Raw genomic sequence first — 17,500 nt, forward strand, 5'->3', positions numbered from 1 at the left:
TTCAGGCCCAGCTGAGTCTCTAGTGCCCACTCGGGGCTCTCTAGGAAGACAGGCTCATGTCCTCTCCGCCTCTGTCTTGTCGGTTAATATTCAATGGAAGTTACATTAGGTCCCCGACCCTGCTAATACTGCGCAAACATTAGGAAAACATCATTCCGTGACTTAGCTAGAGGGTGCTGATAAGGGCCAGCTAACCTTGAGAATCTCTATCCACAGCTGCTGACAGCGGTCTTTCATTCCGCCCGCCTCCCTGTGGAGCCCAGTGGGGGCAGGCGACAGGGTAGGCTGGGCTGCCAGGGAGGGTGTGGTAGACTGGTACAACCCAGTGCAGTGGAGGGACTTCTACACCTCAGGGTCTCTGTCCTACCCTGACTGACTTTTTCTGTCTAATTATCATTATTGGTGTGTGTGTGTGTGTGTGTGTGTGTGTGTGTGTGTGTGTGTGTGCAGGCACACTCAGAAGGCAGAAGAGGGCATTAGATCCTCCTGGAGCTGGAGTTATAGGTGCTTCTGAGCTGTGATGTGGATGCTGGGAACCAAGCTCACATGCTCTAATAAGAGTGTAAGAGTGGTACAGTCTTCTCATCAGCCGAGCTGTCCTTCCAGGCTCCAGCGTGTGTAATCCAAGCTGTCATTGCCTCAGCCTCGCAAACACTGGGATTACACACACGAACCAGCATGTCCAGCTCTAGAGTTCAACATTCTGAAATCAAGAGGAAGCTGGGGAGGGTGGGATGGGAATGGGCCTCGTAGTCATGTGCTTTCTCATCTAGCGACATCTGTCACTCTACAAGTATTTACTGCACACCTACTGTGTGTCGGGGGTACTGTAGGAGTCAGACTGACAGTCAATAAGAGGGAGAAAGGTCTGACTTTTTGGAGCTTAGGAGCTAGGTAACAAAGAACTCACCAAGTAATGCTATAACTGATACCTTGGGGAAGTTTAAAATAGGAAAAAGAGGGCAGAACCTGGGGTGCAATACCATGTCAGAGGTGGTTGCAAAAGCACCTGAGGTGACAGTTTTTAAAAAGATTTGCTTTGTATTTAATTGTACACACACACACACACATACCGTATAGGCACCAGCAGAGCAGTTGTGAGCGACTTGATACGAATTCTGGAAACCGAACTCAGGTCTTCCACAAAACCAGAACATGCTCTTAACCACTGAGCCATTTCTCCAACCCCTGAAGGTGAGGGGAAGGGATTCCAGGCATCAGGAATGGTTGACCCTGAGCACATGCGAGGCCTGTGTGGATATCCAGATATAGGGAGAGGCAGGTGTGGGGACAAATGAGTGACAGGGAAGTAGTGACAGGGAGAGGGGGGTGGGGCTAGTGATGGGGGGGTGGGAGAGTGAGGGCAGAGCTAGTGACTGGGAGGTGAGGACAGGGTAGAGTCCTAAGGACTGTGATGAATGAAGAGATAGCCATTCTGAGCAGAACATGATGTGTGACCTGGCTGTCTTTAGGGGGATTCTGAGAGCAGCTCACCCCCAAAGGGTAAATCCAGGAGCCTTGGATCTCAGGATCTTTAGAAGGGCCTGGTCCAAACCAAGGGAGAGTAGAGCAGGGTCTTCTGCATGATGATTACCACAGCAGTCCTTGTGAACCAGTGGCAGTCTGTGTCTGTGTACTGGGAAGACACTGCCCACCAGCCCCTAAGATAGAAGACAAGGCAGGAGCAGGCTGACGGGAAGAAGCCTCGGATAGACGGGGAAACAGAGGCCCCATCCTCTCTCCTTCTTCCTCCCTAGTGAGGTTCTTAGACTCCAGGGGACAGTGGGACAACGAGAAGACCTTAGGCCCATACTGACCCTGCTAAGGGTGGATGGTGGGCCAGAGGCCTGTGAAACAAGGCAGTAGGTTCCTGAATTCTGGAGAGTTCCTGGTGAGGCAGGAAAGAGATTGCTTCCTCTCATTTTCCCAGGCTAGAGAGTAGCATTCTTCCCAGCAGTCAGTTCACTGAAGCAGCCAGGCCTCCAAGTCCAACCTAAGACTTCTGCTTGGTGCTTCAGGGTCATTCCGTGTCAGGGGATGAGGCCTGCTTATTTGGAAGGGAAGAGACCAACGGGCTTGCAAGCAGGGATTGTGGGTTGGCATGGCAGCAGATTCTCTCATGCTACTCAGGCTGTGGTCTGTCCACTGAGCTGTCAGTAACTTGTCCCAAGCTATGGCTGGTCATTTCTTCAGCCTTCTCGTCGTATATGAGGCCAGGGGAAGTTTTCGTGTGTGCTGTCTTTGCAAACTGAGTTAGAAGAGCCTACATGTGACAGGCAATGTGACTCTGTGGAGCACCGGCCACCAAGCACTATGGTATATGTATATTGAAACACATGTATGTACGCACACATGCACACGCGTGCACACACAGAGAGACACACACACAGACATACACACACACACAGATACACACACACACAAACACCCACCTGCAGCACTCTGGTGGCCCCAGGCCATGTTGAACCCTCTCCTCTCACATCTCCCAACTCCTTAACAGTCATGGAACATCCTCCCTTTGCTCAGTGTTCCTCCTTACGTCTCTCTACCTCCTCCTCATAGCTGTCCAAAACGAGCGGGACCGGATCAGCACACGGAGGTCAAGCTATGAGGACAGCAGCCTGCCCTCCATTAACGCGCTCCTGCAGGCGGAGGTCCTGTCCCAGCAGGTACCGAGGAATTCTCTTAACTACCTGGGCTCCCTTCCAGGGGAAACTTTCTCTTACTTCTGTCGCCTCCAACCAGACCCTGGAGGCCCACATGGACAGGGCCCCAAGCACCACAGAAGGAAAACCAAACCCAATGCCACACACTGGTTTGTGGCAGATCAAACCCAAACCTAGGTCTGGTGTCTTGGGGCACTGTCTAGTTCGTGCCAATGCCCGTGTTCATAGGCCATACAAACTGCTCTCCTGGAGGGCTCAAGAACAGTCCTACCTACCAAATAGAAGTAACCATTGCAACTAAGTGACAAATGGCCTCAGCCAACCCCTGGCTGTGTGACCTCAGGCAAGTCACAATGCCTCTCTGGGCCGTGGTGACCTCATAGATGAGATGAGGGTGCTGCCCTGGTCCTCTCCTACAGCCAAGGGAATCCTGGGACTCGGGAGCTGGAAGAGATGGAGCAGGGCGGGCAGCCAGTGGTACTCCAAACGGAGTGCACTCTGCTTATGAATCCTTCCCGTCCCTTTACTTAAAGCTTCCTACTCACCTGTTAGTACACAGTCTACCTGACACTAGGCAGACCTCCTGGGGTATGGGGTCTCTGTAAGGGACAGGAAATGCAGGGAAAACCTGCCACCCCCAGCATTTCCTTGTCTCCCACAGATCACCTCTCCCATCTCTGGGATCAATGGCGACATCCGGGCAAAGAAGATCGCCAACATCACAGACGTGTGTGAGTCTATGAAAGAGCAGCTGTTGGTTCTGGTGGAGTGGGCCAAGTACATCCCGGCCTTCTGCGAACTTCTTCTGGATGACCAGGTAAAAGCACACATGCTGAGAGCAATGGTGGACACTGGGCCATCAGGGTCCAACTGAGCCCCAAAAGACATAGCCTTGAGCAGGTTTGATTTTATTCAATGAAACACACAGTGTGCCCAGAAATGCATAAGTCACTCTACAAATATTAACTCAATCCCCCTAAGGACTACGAAGTAGCAATGTTTCCCATCTTCCAGGTGAGGAAATTGGGGCACAGAGAGGTTAAGTAAATTACTCAAGGTCACACAGCCAGCAACCAACATAACAGGAATTAGGACCAGCCAGGGAAGCTCCAAAGTCCAGACTCCACATCATTCTGCTCTCCTGGAGGTGTTGACAGGGACCTGAGGCCAGGGCTCAGGAGATTTGGCTTAAGATCTGGTTTTGAGACCAGTTCCCTGTGTGACTTGGGGCAAATTACTTCTCTCCAAGGCCCAGTGTTCTTATCTGTGAAGTGGGAGTTTATCTCTTCTGAGTGCTGTTTTTGTTTGGAAAGTCCGGATGAATCAACAGCATTTCAGATGGACCTCCGCTCTCCTCCCCAGTGCTGTCTCGTGCTTTCCCCCAAGATGGTTTAAGTCAGCATTTTATATTTCAAGGCACCTTCTCTGGACTATTGAAACAGGTTCATGGAGGGGAAGGGTGGGGGTATGTAGGAGTCTTTGGATGGATAAGTTTCTGAAATATCTCATATAATGGCTCCAGACACACACACACACACACACACACACACACACACACACACAAACACACTCCAGACTGGCCTCCAGACAACTTCACTGCTTCGGGAAAGGAGAGGGGTTGCCTTCCCGACATTGAAAACACCCACTCTTTGCACATGAGTCTGATGTTGCCTTGTCTCGTTTCTTATTTTGGTAATGGGTGGGGGGGATTGTTGTTGAGGTCTCACTATGTAGCCTAGGCTGTCCTGGAACTCACTCTGTAGACCAGGCTGTCCATAAACTCACAGAGATCTGCCTGCCTCTGCCTCCTGAGCGCTGAGATCTAAGGTGTGTGCCACCACGCCTGGCTACATACAGTTTCTTAAAGCTTCAGAGAAGTCTCTCAGCCCCATGGTTGCTCCTCCGTGCGGAAGCCAGGCCTTTAGCCTCTACAAACACCTATAAGAAAGCCATGGGCCCTCTAGTTCAACACTGCCTTGGTTGTTCCTTGCCTCTCTGAGTCTGGACCCTGGATGCATCTCTCCTTTGGAGAGCTGACAGTCAGGGATCGTGTCCAAGCTGCCCCTGCCTTCACCCACTCCTCCTCATGCTTCAGCCCCTGTCCCTCTGCTGGAGATCCTGAATTAATGTTTAATCCCCCCTGTTCCTTCCCAGGAACTTAGCAGGACAACAAGATACCCCCAAGCTGAGCAATTGTTAACCTCTTTCCCACCCAAACCTCCCTGGCTGGGGCTCAGAGAATTCTCTGAGGGCAGTGATGGGTGGCCAGTAACATGGGCCAATCATTAACGCCCCCTTGCCTGCCCATACCCCAAAGCTGCCATGTCTGAGGATTGGACCTGGGAACCTATTCATGGTACATAAGGAGCCCATCTTGCCTAGCATGGATGAGGTCACCTGGGAGATTTGGGGACATGACCTTCCAAAGGATCTACAATTCCATTGCTCTAGAGACCATCTTCTTGTTATGCTAGGTAGCTAGCCATCTTCTGGCTTTAGAAGGCTAGCTCTGAACTAGACAAGGCCCAGAGAGACAAAGTGATTGGCCTAAAGCCCAGAGCACATTGACTACCAGGCTGAGACTTGACTTGGTCCTCTGTTCTGCAGGCTAAGAGCAACAGAGCTGATGGCCGGGAGCACACAGAGCCTACTGGGCAGCGTGTGCTCAGTGGTTAGCGTCTTCTGTATCTCTTCCTATTCACAGAAAACAGCCTCACCTCCAAGCTTTCCCATCCCCTCTTGTCTTGGGTTTCTCTCGTGAGTTCCAGCCATGGTGGAGTGGAAAGGGTCGTAACGAGTGGGCTCAGGAGGAAGTGGATCTGCTGAGGAAGCCAGGGTGCTGCCTCAGTCGTCCGTCACTGCTCCAGCCATCCTTTCCCTTCCCCATTCTTTACTTCGCATGTTTCAATAAAGGTCTGTGTGTTCCTGTGTTCTGAGGATCCTCTGAGCTGCACAGCAAGTCACAGCTTTACAGAGGCTCACACTGAGTTCCCGTCAATGCAGCCTCTCTATCTCACTGCCCTGTGTACCCCTCCCTCTCTTTTTCTCCCTCTTTCCCCACTTCTTCCCATTGCAGCCCCCCCCCAATTCCTAGTTTATCATTCCCTTCTCCTCACTCTCGAAACCTGGCAGTTCTATGAGCTCAGAGACTGTTGTGTCCCCACACTGTCTAATCGAGTGTCTAGGAAGGATAATGAGAGTGTTCAACTGGGAAAGGTGCTTGCTGCCAAGGCTGATTCCCAGAACTCACAGGGTAGAAGGAGAGAATCGCTGTTCTCTGACCTACACACACACACACACACACACACACACACACACACACGCATGCACGCATGCACACACGCATACACACATTATTTTTAAAAAGCACACAGAAGCACCTGACCCTCCCAGCATGCCTTGCTACCTGTGACCTCCTACAGAGTGCACAGATCCACGGGGGCACCACCCTGTTGATATCCTCTGATTATCACACAAGGACTAAGGCCAATGGCTCTAATGCACAGGCGATGTCCCACAAGACAGCTGGACTTGACCTTGAACTTTAGCCTCTACACATTGCCACGCAAAGATGGAGGCTGGCAATGGATCACCTGCCAATCCTGTACTTGGCATGAGCACATTCTAAGAACTGACATCCACATGGAAGCTCGTGTAAATTCTTTGAGAATTGCAGAATCTGACAGGCTCTGTGGGTATCTTTAGCACTGGCGACTTCCCAAACTCAGTGGAGCTATGGGACCAACTGAGAAGCTTGTTGCCTTTGTATCCCAGGACTACCTAATACATACGGAGTCAGAGCCACTGAGGGTTGAGCCCAAGACTATGAGTTTCCCTAGAGCATCCTTCACAGTTCTCTGAAGCTGATACACTGGTAGGAACTTGGAACCCACAGCTTTAAAATATCTGGGGCAAGTTGACTTTATCTGGGTCTTTGGGGACTCTGGTCTGAGGCGTGCACACTAGGAATGGCTACACACCCCGATGAAGCCAGGACGCAGCTCCTTGCCCAAAGAGACATACTGGTTCAAGAGCAGAGCAAATAGGAGGTCACCTACTTTGGAGAGCCCTTCCTGGGCTCTGTAGAATCCATTCTATACTGCTCGTTTCATGAGTCATGAGAGGAAGGCAGAGGCTTTATGAAGTGCTCTTCGGAGTTCAGATAAGTAAGGCAGAGGGAACACTGAGCTGACTTGACTCTGGGCAGCCTACCTGGGGCGCAGATGCTAGACTTCACACCTTCTGTCTTATAGGTGGCGCTGCTCAGAGCCCACGCTGGTGAGCATCTGCTGCTTGGAGCCACCAAGAGGTCCATGGTGTTCAAGGATGTGCTTCTCCTAGGTGAGGAGGCTGCCCATCCCAGCCAGAGCTTGAGAAATGGAGGCTGGCTTGGGGCACCCATGAGGGAAGGGTATCTCCATAGTAACACACAAGGCAGATCAAAACTATCCCAAACTGGATACACTCATGTAAGTTTGTAATCCCCGCTACTAAGGAAGCTGAGACAGGAGATTTACAGCGTCAAGGCATGGCTGAGTATACTGAATAGGGAACTCGTGCCTAAGAAACATAATATAACCTTATTATCTTCAACTAAAATAACGAATGGTTTAAAAACTCTAGTAACTATCAGTTGAGAGCACACTGGTAATACCCTGGGCTGGCGAGATGGCTCAGGTGGTAAGGATCTCTTGCTAAGACTTACACCTGAATTCAAGCTTAAAGACACACGTGGTGAGAAGAGAGAACCAATGCCTGAGACTGTGCACTGACCCCTGAGAGTACATTGTGGCACCCAGACTACTCCCCAAAAATAAATAAATAAAATGCAACTTAAGAAAACATTTAAGGGGAGCCTGGAGGTGTAGCTCAGTAGCAGAGCACGTGGCCGACCACGCCACTCCAGCAAAATTAAAATGAGTGTAACCCAGCCCTGTCTGTAGACTTGACCAAAGTACAAGAGTCTAGAATCCAGCTCTCAGATGGTTCCCCAATTCAGATGTAGGAATTACAGGTGCAAGGGAGGGGTTCTCCAGGCCTTCAAGTTAGAGAGCAATCTGTTGTCCCCAGAATCTCCATTACATTTCAAGGTTCTTTCAGGAGTCGAAAGGAAAGGTGGCCAGGAATGATTTAGCCCCTCCTCCCAGCCCACGTCACCTGAGCCTTCAGGACATACTCATAATTTGGAACTCCTGTGTAACATCCCCTAGATGCCAAGGACTATGCAAATGGCCAGACAAATGTTTCAATACACCTCTTTCAATACGCCACCCCCAGATATTCCTTAGCTACTCCTATTTTTATAGGAAACTGAAGGAAACAAGTCAGATATGTCAGCTAAACATGCCCAGCTAAGTGACAGAGCCATTCAGATGAAGTGACCCCATTCCAGAATGTGGCCCTTGACCTTGATGCCTTAGTGCCTCCTAAGCAGGCCTTGGCTTTGTTTTCTTCATCTTGAGTCGTGCAGGTAAAAGGAGTTTGGGAGACATGAAAGGCCTGTGAAAAAGCCAAGTCCTTACCCCAGGACTCCAGGCAATCACCTTCCTCACACTTGCCTCAGATTTCTCATCTGTAAAATGGGCACACTGACCTAGTAACTCCCCCTCATGAGTACCAGGCATTCTCTTAATTGCAAACTATAACCAGGAGGGTAGGGGTCAACCAAGGTGATAATTCCATCCTCTCCCCTCTACCCATTCAGGCAATGACTACATCGTCCCTCGGCACTGTCCGGAGCTAGCGGAGATGAGCCGTGTGTCCATCCGCATCCTTGATGAGCTGGTCCTGCCCTTCCAAGAGCTGCAGATAGACGACAACGAATATGCCTGCCTCAAAGCCATCATCTTCTTTGACCCAGGTATTGTCTACACCTCCTAACCGGTCCTTCACACCCTCAGACTCATTTCTCACTCCTGTTGGACTCACAACCTCTCATGTTGTCATGACAACCAGAATTACTTTTCATCAGCCCCATTGAGTAGATGAGGCAGACCAGGGTTCCCAGGGAGGAAGGACTTGACAGGACACCAACCACAAAGGCCTGGCTTTTACTTTTCCCATCTTCCTTCTTGTCCATCATCCCGAGCATTCTTTCTCCCATCCTCCCAGGGCGCCATCATTGTGGCTTTTCCATCTCTGTTGATCATCACTGAAGCTCTTAGTGGTATTCTCATCCAGTCAGCTATGGTCGGCATCTTCTGCTCTTCACTTGAAGCTGGATCCCCTCCACTATGGCTCTCTCTGTCCTCTCCCTGTTGACTGTGCTGACTCTCATCCCTGAGTTTGCACAGTATGTCTGTAGTCAAATCTCCATGCAGCACCTGCTTTTATTTCTCAGTATCTGAGGCTGGCTAAGTGCCCATTTTACCTGCTGCAGTGTGGGCCTGTTGGGCACGGGGCGCTGTCCTTGGTGCTGGCCCCTGATTTCACCGAGATCAGCCTCTAGCAATCAAAGCAGCCACTTATTGAGGGCTCCTAGTTTTAAACGCTTTGTGCAGATTACCTTAACAATGTTACCTGTGAGATAGGCGTCATCGTCGTCGCCCCATTTTCAAACAAGGAGAAGATGAAAGTGCAAAGAGACTAATTCAAGCAAGGCCACCCAAGTAGGAACTAACAGGGCACGGATTTGCACTTCAGGCTGTTAATTGATATGTGTCTTTCTAATACATGGTCTTGCTTTCCACTTGCAGAGAATAGGGGTTTAGTTCTAGTCCTGCAGTGGAATGCTTGGGGCTGAGCAGGTGGCCATTGCTCAGCAACAGGTGTGACATCACTGGCACTAAGGCAGTCGGCAGCTTGGCTAAGGGCAGGGGACCTAGTTGAGACTGGTACAGAACGGGCACTCCATAATAGATGATTAACTATGGAAAAAAAGGTTCAAAGTGTGAGTGGGGTGTCTTTCTGCTGGAGGAAAGGAGCTGAAGCCTCAGCTGAGTCCCCAAGTGACAGGTGGCAGCAGGCAAGGGAGAGGGAATCTCTTGATGTGACAAGTGCAGGGTCTAGATGGTGGGACCTTACCTGTGTGCTGGGAGCCCCAAGTTCACATCGTGGATTTTCCAGAAACTGGTTATATGAGCTGCACAAGTCTTTCTTACTCCCTCTGCCCAAGACAAGAAGAAGCTGGACTCTCAATAGTTGAGCTCTCGTCTAGTGCGTGCAAGACACTGTGTTTGATTCCTGGCACAGCATGAAAAAATATTTAAAAGAGAAATGAGATTACAAGATGCTATCCTGGGCTTTGTATCTTTCTCTGCCTGGTTCTAGGGAGGCACTCTTTAGGTTCTAGAGTAAGCTGGCCACTGAGGACCATAAATTCTTGTCCCAGCTCTGGTTAAAGCTCCCCGTGTTCCAAGGTCAATAAGTCATCCAATCTGGGCCTACAAGTCAGGAGACATTTGGTCTTCTCTGACCACCCCTCCCATTGCAGATGCCAAGGGGCTGAGTGACCCAGGCAAGATCAAGCGGCTGCGGTCGCAGGTGCAGGTGAGCCTAGAGGACTACATCAACGACCGGCAGTACGACTCTCGGGGCCGCTTTGGAGAACTGCTGCTGCTCCTGCCCACGCTGCAGAGCATCACCTGGCAGATGATCGAGCAGATCCAGTTCATCAAGCTCTTTGGCATGGCCAAGATTGACAACCTGCTGCAGGAGATGCTGCTTGGAGGTCTGTAACACTGGGGGGATGCCCTTGGAAATGCCATGCTCTCTGCAGCGCCATGTCTCTTTGGGATCCAGGCTTCACCTGTGTCTCAGCTTGATGGCCTCTGGATTCCACTGCTTCCTCAATGGGAGCCTTGGACAATCTTCCTTGTCTGTTGGACCTTAGTTTCTCATCGGGAAAAGAAAAACTGGAGAAAAGAAAGAAGGTCTATTTGTTCAGATGATGGGGGTCTTAAATGAGTCGTCCAGTCTCTGTTGTAAGGTGGGGGATGATATCATAGACAATTTTTTCTACCAATTGTTTACCAAGTAGACAATAAAAAAGATTTTAAATAGACAAGTCACATAGGGTCCTTTAGATGAGTCGACCAAGAGATGCATGCCTCCCTGAGGTGGTGCCTAAGACTGATGGGCAAAAAAATGCTATATTTTAAAATCTTGAAAAACAATCTAAGCATAAGTCATTTTTTTTCCAGGCTCTGAGGTAAGGGAAGGGCATGTATGTGAGAAGCATGTTACTTGGAGGAGATGCAAGTAGAAAGTCACTAGAAACCAAGTCCTAAATAAGACTTGATAGACCAGGGTCCAAAACATTGAGTTTTTATCTAGGAGCAAACCTGAGCAGATTCTCAGCAACAGGGAGGCTGAGGCAGGAGGATCATGAATTTGTGAGGCAGACTGGGAAATATAGAGAGACTTTGGAAGGAAAGAATGAGAGGAAGGAAGGAAAGTAGGAAGGAAGGGAAGGAGAGAGGGAAGAAGAAAGAAGGAAAGGATGGAAGAAAGAAAGGAAGGAAAAGGAGGAAATTGTATTTTATTTTCTCTGCAACTTTTGTAAAAAGACTGAAAATTAAACTAAAGTTTTAAGTAGGCCTGTCTAACTTAGGGGTCAATAATAAATTTTATGGAGCAAGGGACAGAGAAAATCACCAAGAATATTACTCTATTGTATCGTCTGAGATTATGATGGCTTGGACTGTGGGAACAGAGCAGAGAGAGAGAGAGAGAGAGAGAGAGAGAGAGAGAGAGAGAGAGAGAAAGAGAGAGAGGCTGTCTGGGTGCAGCTGCAGCAGATGCTGAAGTAGGCAGTGGCAGAGAAGACAAAGTAAAGGGTCAAGGTTGCGCTTGTGCTTTGAGCGGTGGCGACAATGGCGGAATGATACACTGACAAGGAAAATGGGGAAATACTTAAATCTGAGTCTGGGGTGCTGGTCAGATAATCCAGCTCCGTTTGGACTGACACAGCAGGAGCATTGGAAATCCAAGTTGGGTTACCAAGACCATAAGTACATACATCAGATGGCCCAGCAATAGAAGAAAAGCAGCCATGGGCTTTCTAGCATTTAGGAATCAGAGGAAGATGTGCCAAGGAAGGCTTTAAGGGAAGAAAAAAAAAAAAAAAAAAAAAAAGACCAGCTAGGAGCATGGGAGAAATGCAGGAAAACCATAAAAATAAATAAATAAATAAATAAAAAATAAAAAAAAAAAAACAAAAAAAAAATCAAAAACAAAAACAAAAACAAAACTGTTTCCAGGAGGACAGAGTGAACAGTGAACAATGGTGTTAAGGGGGGGGAGGGGCAGATAAGAGAAAAGGAAGGAAATGGAGAGAAAGGGGTGAGGGAAGGGAGCTGCAGCATGCAGGCTCTCTGTCTTTTTGTTGAGAACAGTATCAGAGGGCTCGGAGGATGGAAACTAGATTGGGAGGGTATCACAGAGAGATGGGAGAACAGGAAAGTGATGAATCAGAGACATGGCAGACAAACCCTTTACAACTTTCTCCATGAAGGGGAGCTGGGTGGAGGGAGCTGAGGTTGGCTGTGAGCTTAACCATAGACTATGGCATCCCGGCTGAGCTAAGGGAAGACTAAAGACAGCACCCCTTAAAGAAAAGTGGGGGGTCAGTTCTAACCCCTCTATAAGTCTGAAGAATTCTTTCTGGGGTGGTGACAGTCAGCAGGAGAAGCTGGAACTGGGGGCTTCAGAAGTGTTGGGGTGGCACTGTCCCCAAGGTGGAAGCCAAGGCTGTCTTGCCTTAGCAGCCTTGGTTATTTGGGAAACGTGTGGCTCCTTTTTGAGGGGAGATGTCCCAGGTGTTACTTGGAATTTCTCCAGGAATCACAATAAAAAATATCTCCAGGAATTGTCAAATTCTCCCACAGTGAGAACCACTGTCAGGCAGTAACTCACCTCCTCCTCACAACGACCCCGTGATTGCTGTGGGTCAGGTGTCATGGCTGTCAGGATCAGGAGTTGTGATCTGCTTTTCAACACACTTGGGTGAGATAACCTCCCTGGGTAATGCTGTCTCATCTGTAGAATAGATGATAACGGTGTCCATCCTCCAGAACTAATAGAAGGGTAAAATTATGTACAGAGTAGAAAGTGCTTTAAGCCTATACCCACACATGAGGGGGGCCCAGTAATTAATGATCATCTCACTATACAACCAAAGACACCACTCTTTGTACTTAGACTTAGAAGTGCCTGCTTTCGTTTGAGTCTCGAAGCCTACAGACTAGCCTAGTTATTTCTGCATAACTAACCCAGGAGTATCACCCAAGAGGCACTGTCAATCTTGAGGAGCAGGCTGACTGCCACATTGGGGGAAATGGTGCTTCAAGGCTGTGGTCCTTCTCCCAGACTTCCAATCCTGACTAATGCCCTCCTCTTTGTCTACAGGGTCTGCCAGTGATGCACCCCACGCCCACCATCCCCTGCACCCTCACCTGATGCAAGAACACATGGGCACCAATGTCATAGTCGCCAACACGATGCCCTCTCACCTCAGCAATGGACAGATGTGTGAGTGGCCCCGACCCAGGGGGCAGGCAGGTGGGCAGCCTGGGGTCTACCCTACAAGGGGTAAAGGAGGGGGGTCTAAGAAAGATGGCAGGAGAAGATCGCACCTAGAAAGGGGAACCAGGAACATAGTTCTCTGTGTTTCGGAGTAGGGAAATGAAGGGGTCGGGTTGTTGATGATCAAAGCTGTTTATTCAGCACGGCTGTGTCTTCTTTGAGGTGACTGACAATGTCTACTGTATGAGACAATCCACCAGGCGAGGGGATCATTGGGAAAATATCTGTTGGCTGAGAACTCCATCTATTAGATGTTCAATGAAATAGGACTGGCCAGATGGATGAGGTCATCCTTCAGGCAGTGGAATGAAACTGGCAACTAAAAAGGACTTAGATCTTCAAAGAACAGGATCATCAGTGAGCTGAGTGGGGGGCCCTGGGGTAAAAGGGATTTCCTTGAGTTTGGCTGTGGGAGAGTTGTCTACCAAATGATAGCAGCCTGTTGGGTGGAAGTTACTCACCCAACCTGTGATGAGAGGCCTTTGTCTTTGTATTACTCTTCTGCCAAATATTGAAGAAAGGCCATGTTAGGCCCTGTTATCTCTGGGCTTCAGGTGCTGCCCTTTCTACCAAGGCAGGATATTTTTACCACATATATTATTGCTTTGGGGAACAATCACACCTGGACCCTGGTCTGGGAAAAGCAGCCTGAGTTTCCATGATAAACAGTGGCCAGATGGGCGGTAGGGCCTCATGAAACATAGATCTTAGGGTCTGGGATTCCTAGAAGTTTGAGCCATAATCACCTTCATCATCTTGTGTTATGGAATTACCTCAGCAGATGGAAGAGCCTTCCCTGGACTCTTTGGTTATTCCCACAATGGCTGGATTTTTTAGTAACTTTTATGTCTTTCTCCTTCCAGCCACCCCAGAGACTCCACAGCCATCACCACCAAGTGGCTCGGGATCTGAATCCTACAAGCTCCTGCCCGGAGCCATCACCACCATAGTCAAGCCTCCCTCCGCCATCCCCCAGCCAACAATCACCAAGCAAGAAGCCATCTAGCAAGCCACTGGGGGTCGAGGGCTCTGCTGGCTCACACCTCAGAGAGTGCCTGGGTGTAACTTAGTATGGCAAAGAAAATGTGAGAAGAGAGACCAGTCCCAGAGCAGCTACAGAAAGGGTGCAAGGCCACCCCTCCCCCAAAATAAACGTGCGCCAAGGGTCGCATGCATTGCCACCCCTGACCCTACATCCGGAGGGCGGGGCTTTGCCTTGAGGAGACCCCGGCCGGGAATGTCTCCCACTGCCTGGACTCCTCTCAAGTTGAAGCCGCCATCTTTATCTTCCTCCATACCTTCTTCCCTCAACTTCTTCACCCCTGAAGGACGACTGCCTGCAGATGTTGCAAGACCTTGTTTTAAATCAACTCCCTTATCTCCCAGCTGGGGCCTCTTCCTTCCTGGCGCTGGCCAGGGGGCCTGGAAACAAATGTTCTGAGGCTGGGTCAGCTTGCATTATAGTATTTCGCTCCTGGTGTGCCAACCTCTTCTACCGTTACCTTCCTCCACCATCTGACTTCTCCAAAGCCATCTCTCTGGAGGCTGAGGAAGCCATGGCAACCATTTCCCCATTCATTCTGAGAACCTACTCTAAGCACTGACCTGGGTGAGGTAGAGGGTAGAGGTCGCCATCCCTCCTCTGCCAACATCACTACGATTCTTGCCTCTGGCACTGGGCTATAACTTTGGAGCGGTGGGCCCTTTGGAGAACCGCCCAAGGGTGGCAATCACAACAGAATGTGCAGAGTGGGTGGCCATCATTGGGAAAACATCTAGAAAGAGGCAAGCTTTGCATCTGTCCCTAGACAGCGAAGGTAGGCTTCAAGATAGCAGAGCAGGTAACACAGACCAGTTTATTGGAGGACAGCCCCGACAAACACCCAAAGGGAGGTAAAATAGTATGGGAGGGAGGCAATGAAGAAGTTAGTGCCCATGGAGTTGTGACAGGGCACATGCTGGGGACCACTGAATGACAAACTGAGGACAGGGGTAGCTGCAGTGTGGGGCTGTTAGAAGATGAATACAGCATTCTGAAGAGGTAGGATGCAAGGAGGCCATACTAGAGCCTGGGAATGCAATAAAGGGATGGATCAGAGTTCCCCCAGGGCCTGTCAAGCTCCTCCTTACTTTCAGATGTCATAAGACATTAGAAATCCACCACCTCATAGAACCACCTCTGTAACCCAGACATTGTCATGGAAGATATAAGTAGTGGATCTTAACTGCCTCACAGGTAGCACTTGTTCCCCCTGGCATGGAATCCAGAGAGTTCCTCGTCCTTTACCAGTGTCAAATCAAACCCAGAGGCTTGCTCTCTCCAGAAATGGCCGGCTAAAGACTGTTCTTTAGCCACTGGAAGTCAGGAATCCCATTTACTGGTAATAGAAAAGTTCGCCCATGACTCCTGTCCTTTTTTTTTTTTCTTTCTTTCTTTCTTTTTCTGCTGATCTACCCAAGTATGGGTGAGGAGGAGCAAGGCGTGGTTCCTGGAAGAGGGACCAGTCTAGTCTGGCAGTCAGGGCTGGGAGAGTTTGGGTGAGGGGCGGGAGAAGGACAAGAAAGCCTGGGTTTCAGCCCTGCCTGAGGAGCTACATTCAAGGTACATTCTGGAGCTGCTCATCTCCAGCAGTCAGCGCTCCGCCCCTGGATGACTCTTGATGGCGTTTTTTTTGGGGGGGGGTGGGGGCCTACAAAGTGCCACTGACCAATAGGAACAAGAGGAGTGTCCCCTGGGCCTGTTGGTGTGCTAAGTGGAAGGAAGGAGCTGTGAGACTGGAGAGTTATGGTCCATCCTTCTGAGTGGGTGTGGTTAGCAACCCAGTGTCCATCAAGGCTGATCCTTCTGAGTGGGTGGGGCTAGCACCCCAGAGTCCAGAAATTCCAGCCTGAATGACAGGTCCTCTGAAAAAGAGGTTCGGAGGAGTAATGGGGCCAGCTGCTTAAAGACAAAGAACACCCACAGGCCAGGACTGTCAGGACAGCTTGAGTTAACCCCTCAAGCCAAGTCCTGGGTGTCAGGAGCAGCTTTTCCATGCTCAAAGCTCTCAAGCCTTCCTTGGCCACTCTCACTCCAGTGCCCCCAGACACCCCAGCCAGATTGCTCAGACTGCCCTGCATGAAGGCAGGACAACTGGACTCCTTGTCTTTCCCACTCTTTGTCCCTCCATCCCCAGTGTGGTTATGAAACGAATAGGTAATGTTGGCCTTCAGTGGTAGCAGTCTTGTTGGGCAGGGGTCAGCCTCTGTCCCAATCAGTCCTTTCTGATGGAGAAACCCATTTCCACATTAATAACTTTATTACAATACAGGAAACATGAAATAAAGGAAAGTTTACTCTTCTGATTATAAGCCAAGGATACTATGTTGCAGGGTTTTTTTCTTCTGAACTTTGTTTCTAGTACATGATATGACAGGACTAAGAACCAGCTGGTAGTGGACAGGGGTGGGCGCCACAGTTTTTCCCCAAGGGCAGCCTCTTTTCTTCAAGGAGTTTCCAGAAACTTTCAGGGTTCAGGAGGCTTCCCTGAGAGTAGACAGGAAAGGATTAGAACCGGACATCCTCGGTTTCTTGTGATAACCATGCCATGTGCCTTTGCTAGAACTCTCTGTGACCTACCCTGGTAAATTCAAATCATGAACTTCACATCAAATATTCAGAAGTAGGCTGAGTCCCGTCAGATTAATCTGCACCTTCCTGTGGTTGTGCAAAAAATCACAGGGTCCTACACTGACCCCTAAGTCCCATCATCACTGCCCAAGGGGTTAAAAAAAAAAAAAAACTCAAACCCATTCTTACACCTGTGTTTTAGCAAAAATTTATCAACAAAATAAATGGTACATATGTTTTCTAAGTCCTTTTACTGGTGTCTTTTTTCATGTAGTATTCTTGAGCATTCATGGTGGACAAGAATCCTTCCTTTTTAATAACTTTCTTTTTTTTAAGATTTATTTATTTTATGTATATGTATAGGCTATCTTCAGACACACCAGAAGAGGACATTACAGATGGTTGTGAGCCACCATGTAGTTGCTGGGAATTGAACTCAGGATCTCTGGAAGAGCAGTCAGTGCTCCTAACCACTGAGCCATCTCTCCAGCCCCTTTAATAACTTTCTTATCAAGAGTTTAAACTTTATGGATAATCTCCCATCATATAGATGGGGAAACTGAGGCTCAGAAAAGTGATTTTCTGTGAAAGTCAGAAGTAGAAATCCAATCCTCCACCCCACCCCCCTCGTGTGTGTGTGTGTGTGTGTATGTGTGTAGTGTGTGTGTGTGTGTGTGTATGTGTGTAGTGTGTGTGTGTG

General features: G+C 49.3%; 1 protein-coding gene across 3 annotated transcripts in view; it reads left to right on the forward strand.

Moving 5' to 3' along the window:
* The window catches only part of Hnf4a (hepatocyte nuclear factor 4 alpha), a 62,506-nt gene extending 45,462 nt beyond the window's left edge, over positions 1–17,044 (forward strand). For 2 of the 3 annotated variants that reach the window (XM_076930191.1, XM_076930190.1), the window contains exons 4-10: positions 2,563–2,669; positions 3,328–3,483; positions 6,920–7,007; positions 8,371–8,526; positions 10,099–10,335; positions 13,014–13,166; positions 14,054–17,044. In XM_076930191.1, coding sequence (XP_076786306.1) covers positions 2,563–2,669; positions 3,328–3,483; positions 6,920–7,007; positions 8,371–8,526; positions 10,099–10,335; positions 13,014–13,166; positions 14,054–14,196 — 1,040 coding nt within the window. In that variant the 3' untranslated portion in view covers positions 14,197–17,044. The remainder of the gene's footprint in view (positions 1–2,562; positions 2,670–3,327; positions 3,484–6,919; positions 7,008–8,370; positions 8,527–10,098; positions 10,336–13,013; positions 13,167–14,053) is intronic. The other variant, XM_034496647.2, reaches the window with a different exon arrangement.
* Positions 17,045–17,500: the final 456 nt, after the last annotated feature.

The sequence above is a fragment of the Arvicanthis niloticus genome, chromosome 2 (assembly GCF_011762505.2).
Source record: "Arvicanthis niloticus isolate mArvNil1 chromosome 2, mArvNil1.pat.X, whole genome shotgun sequence".
Lineage (NCBI taxonomy): Eukaryota > Metazoa > Chordata > Mammalia > Rodentia > Muridae > Arvicanthis > Arvicanthis niloticus.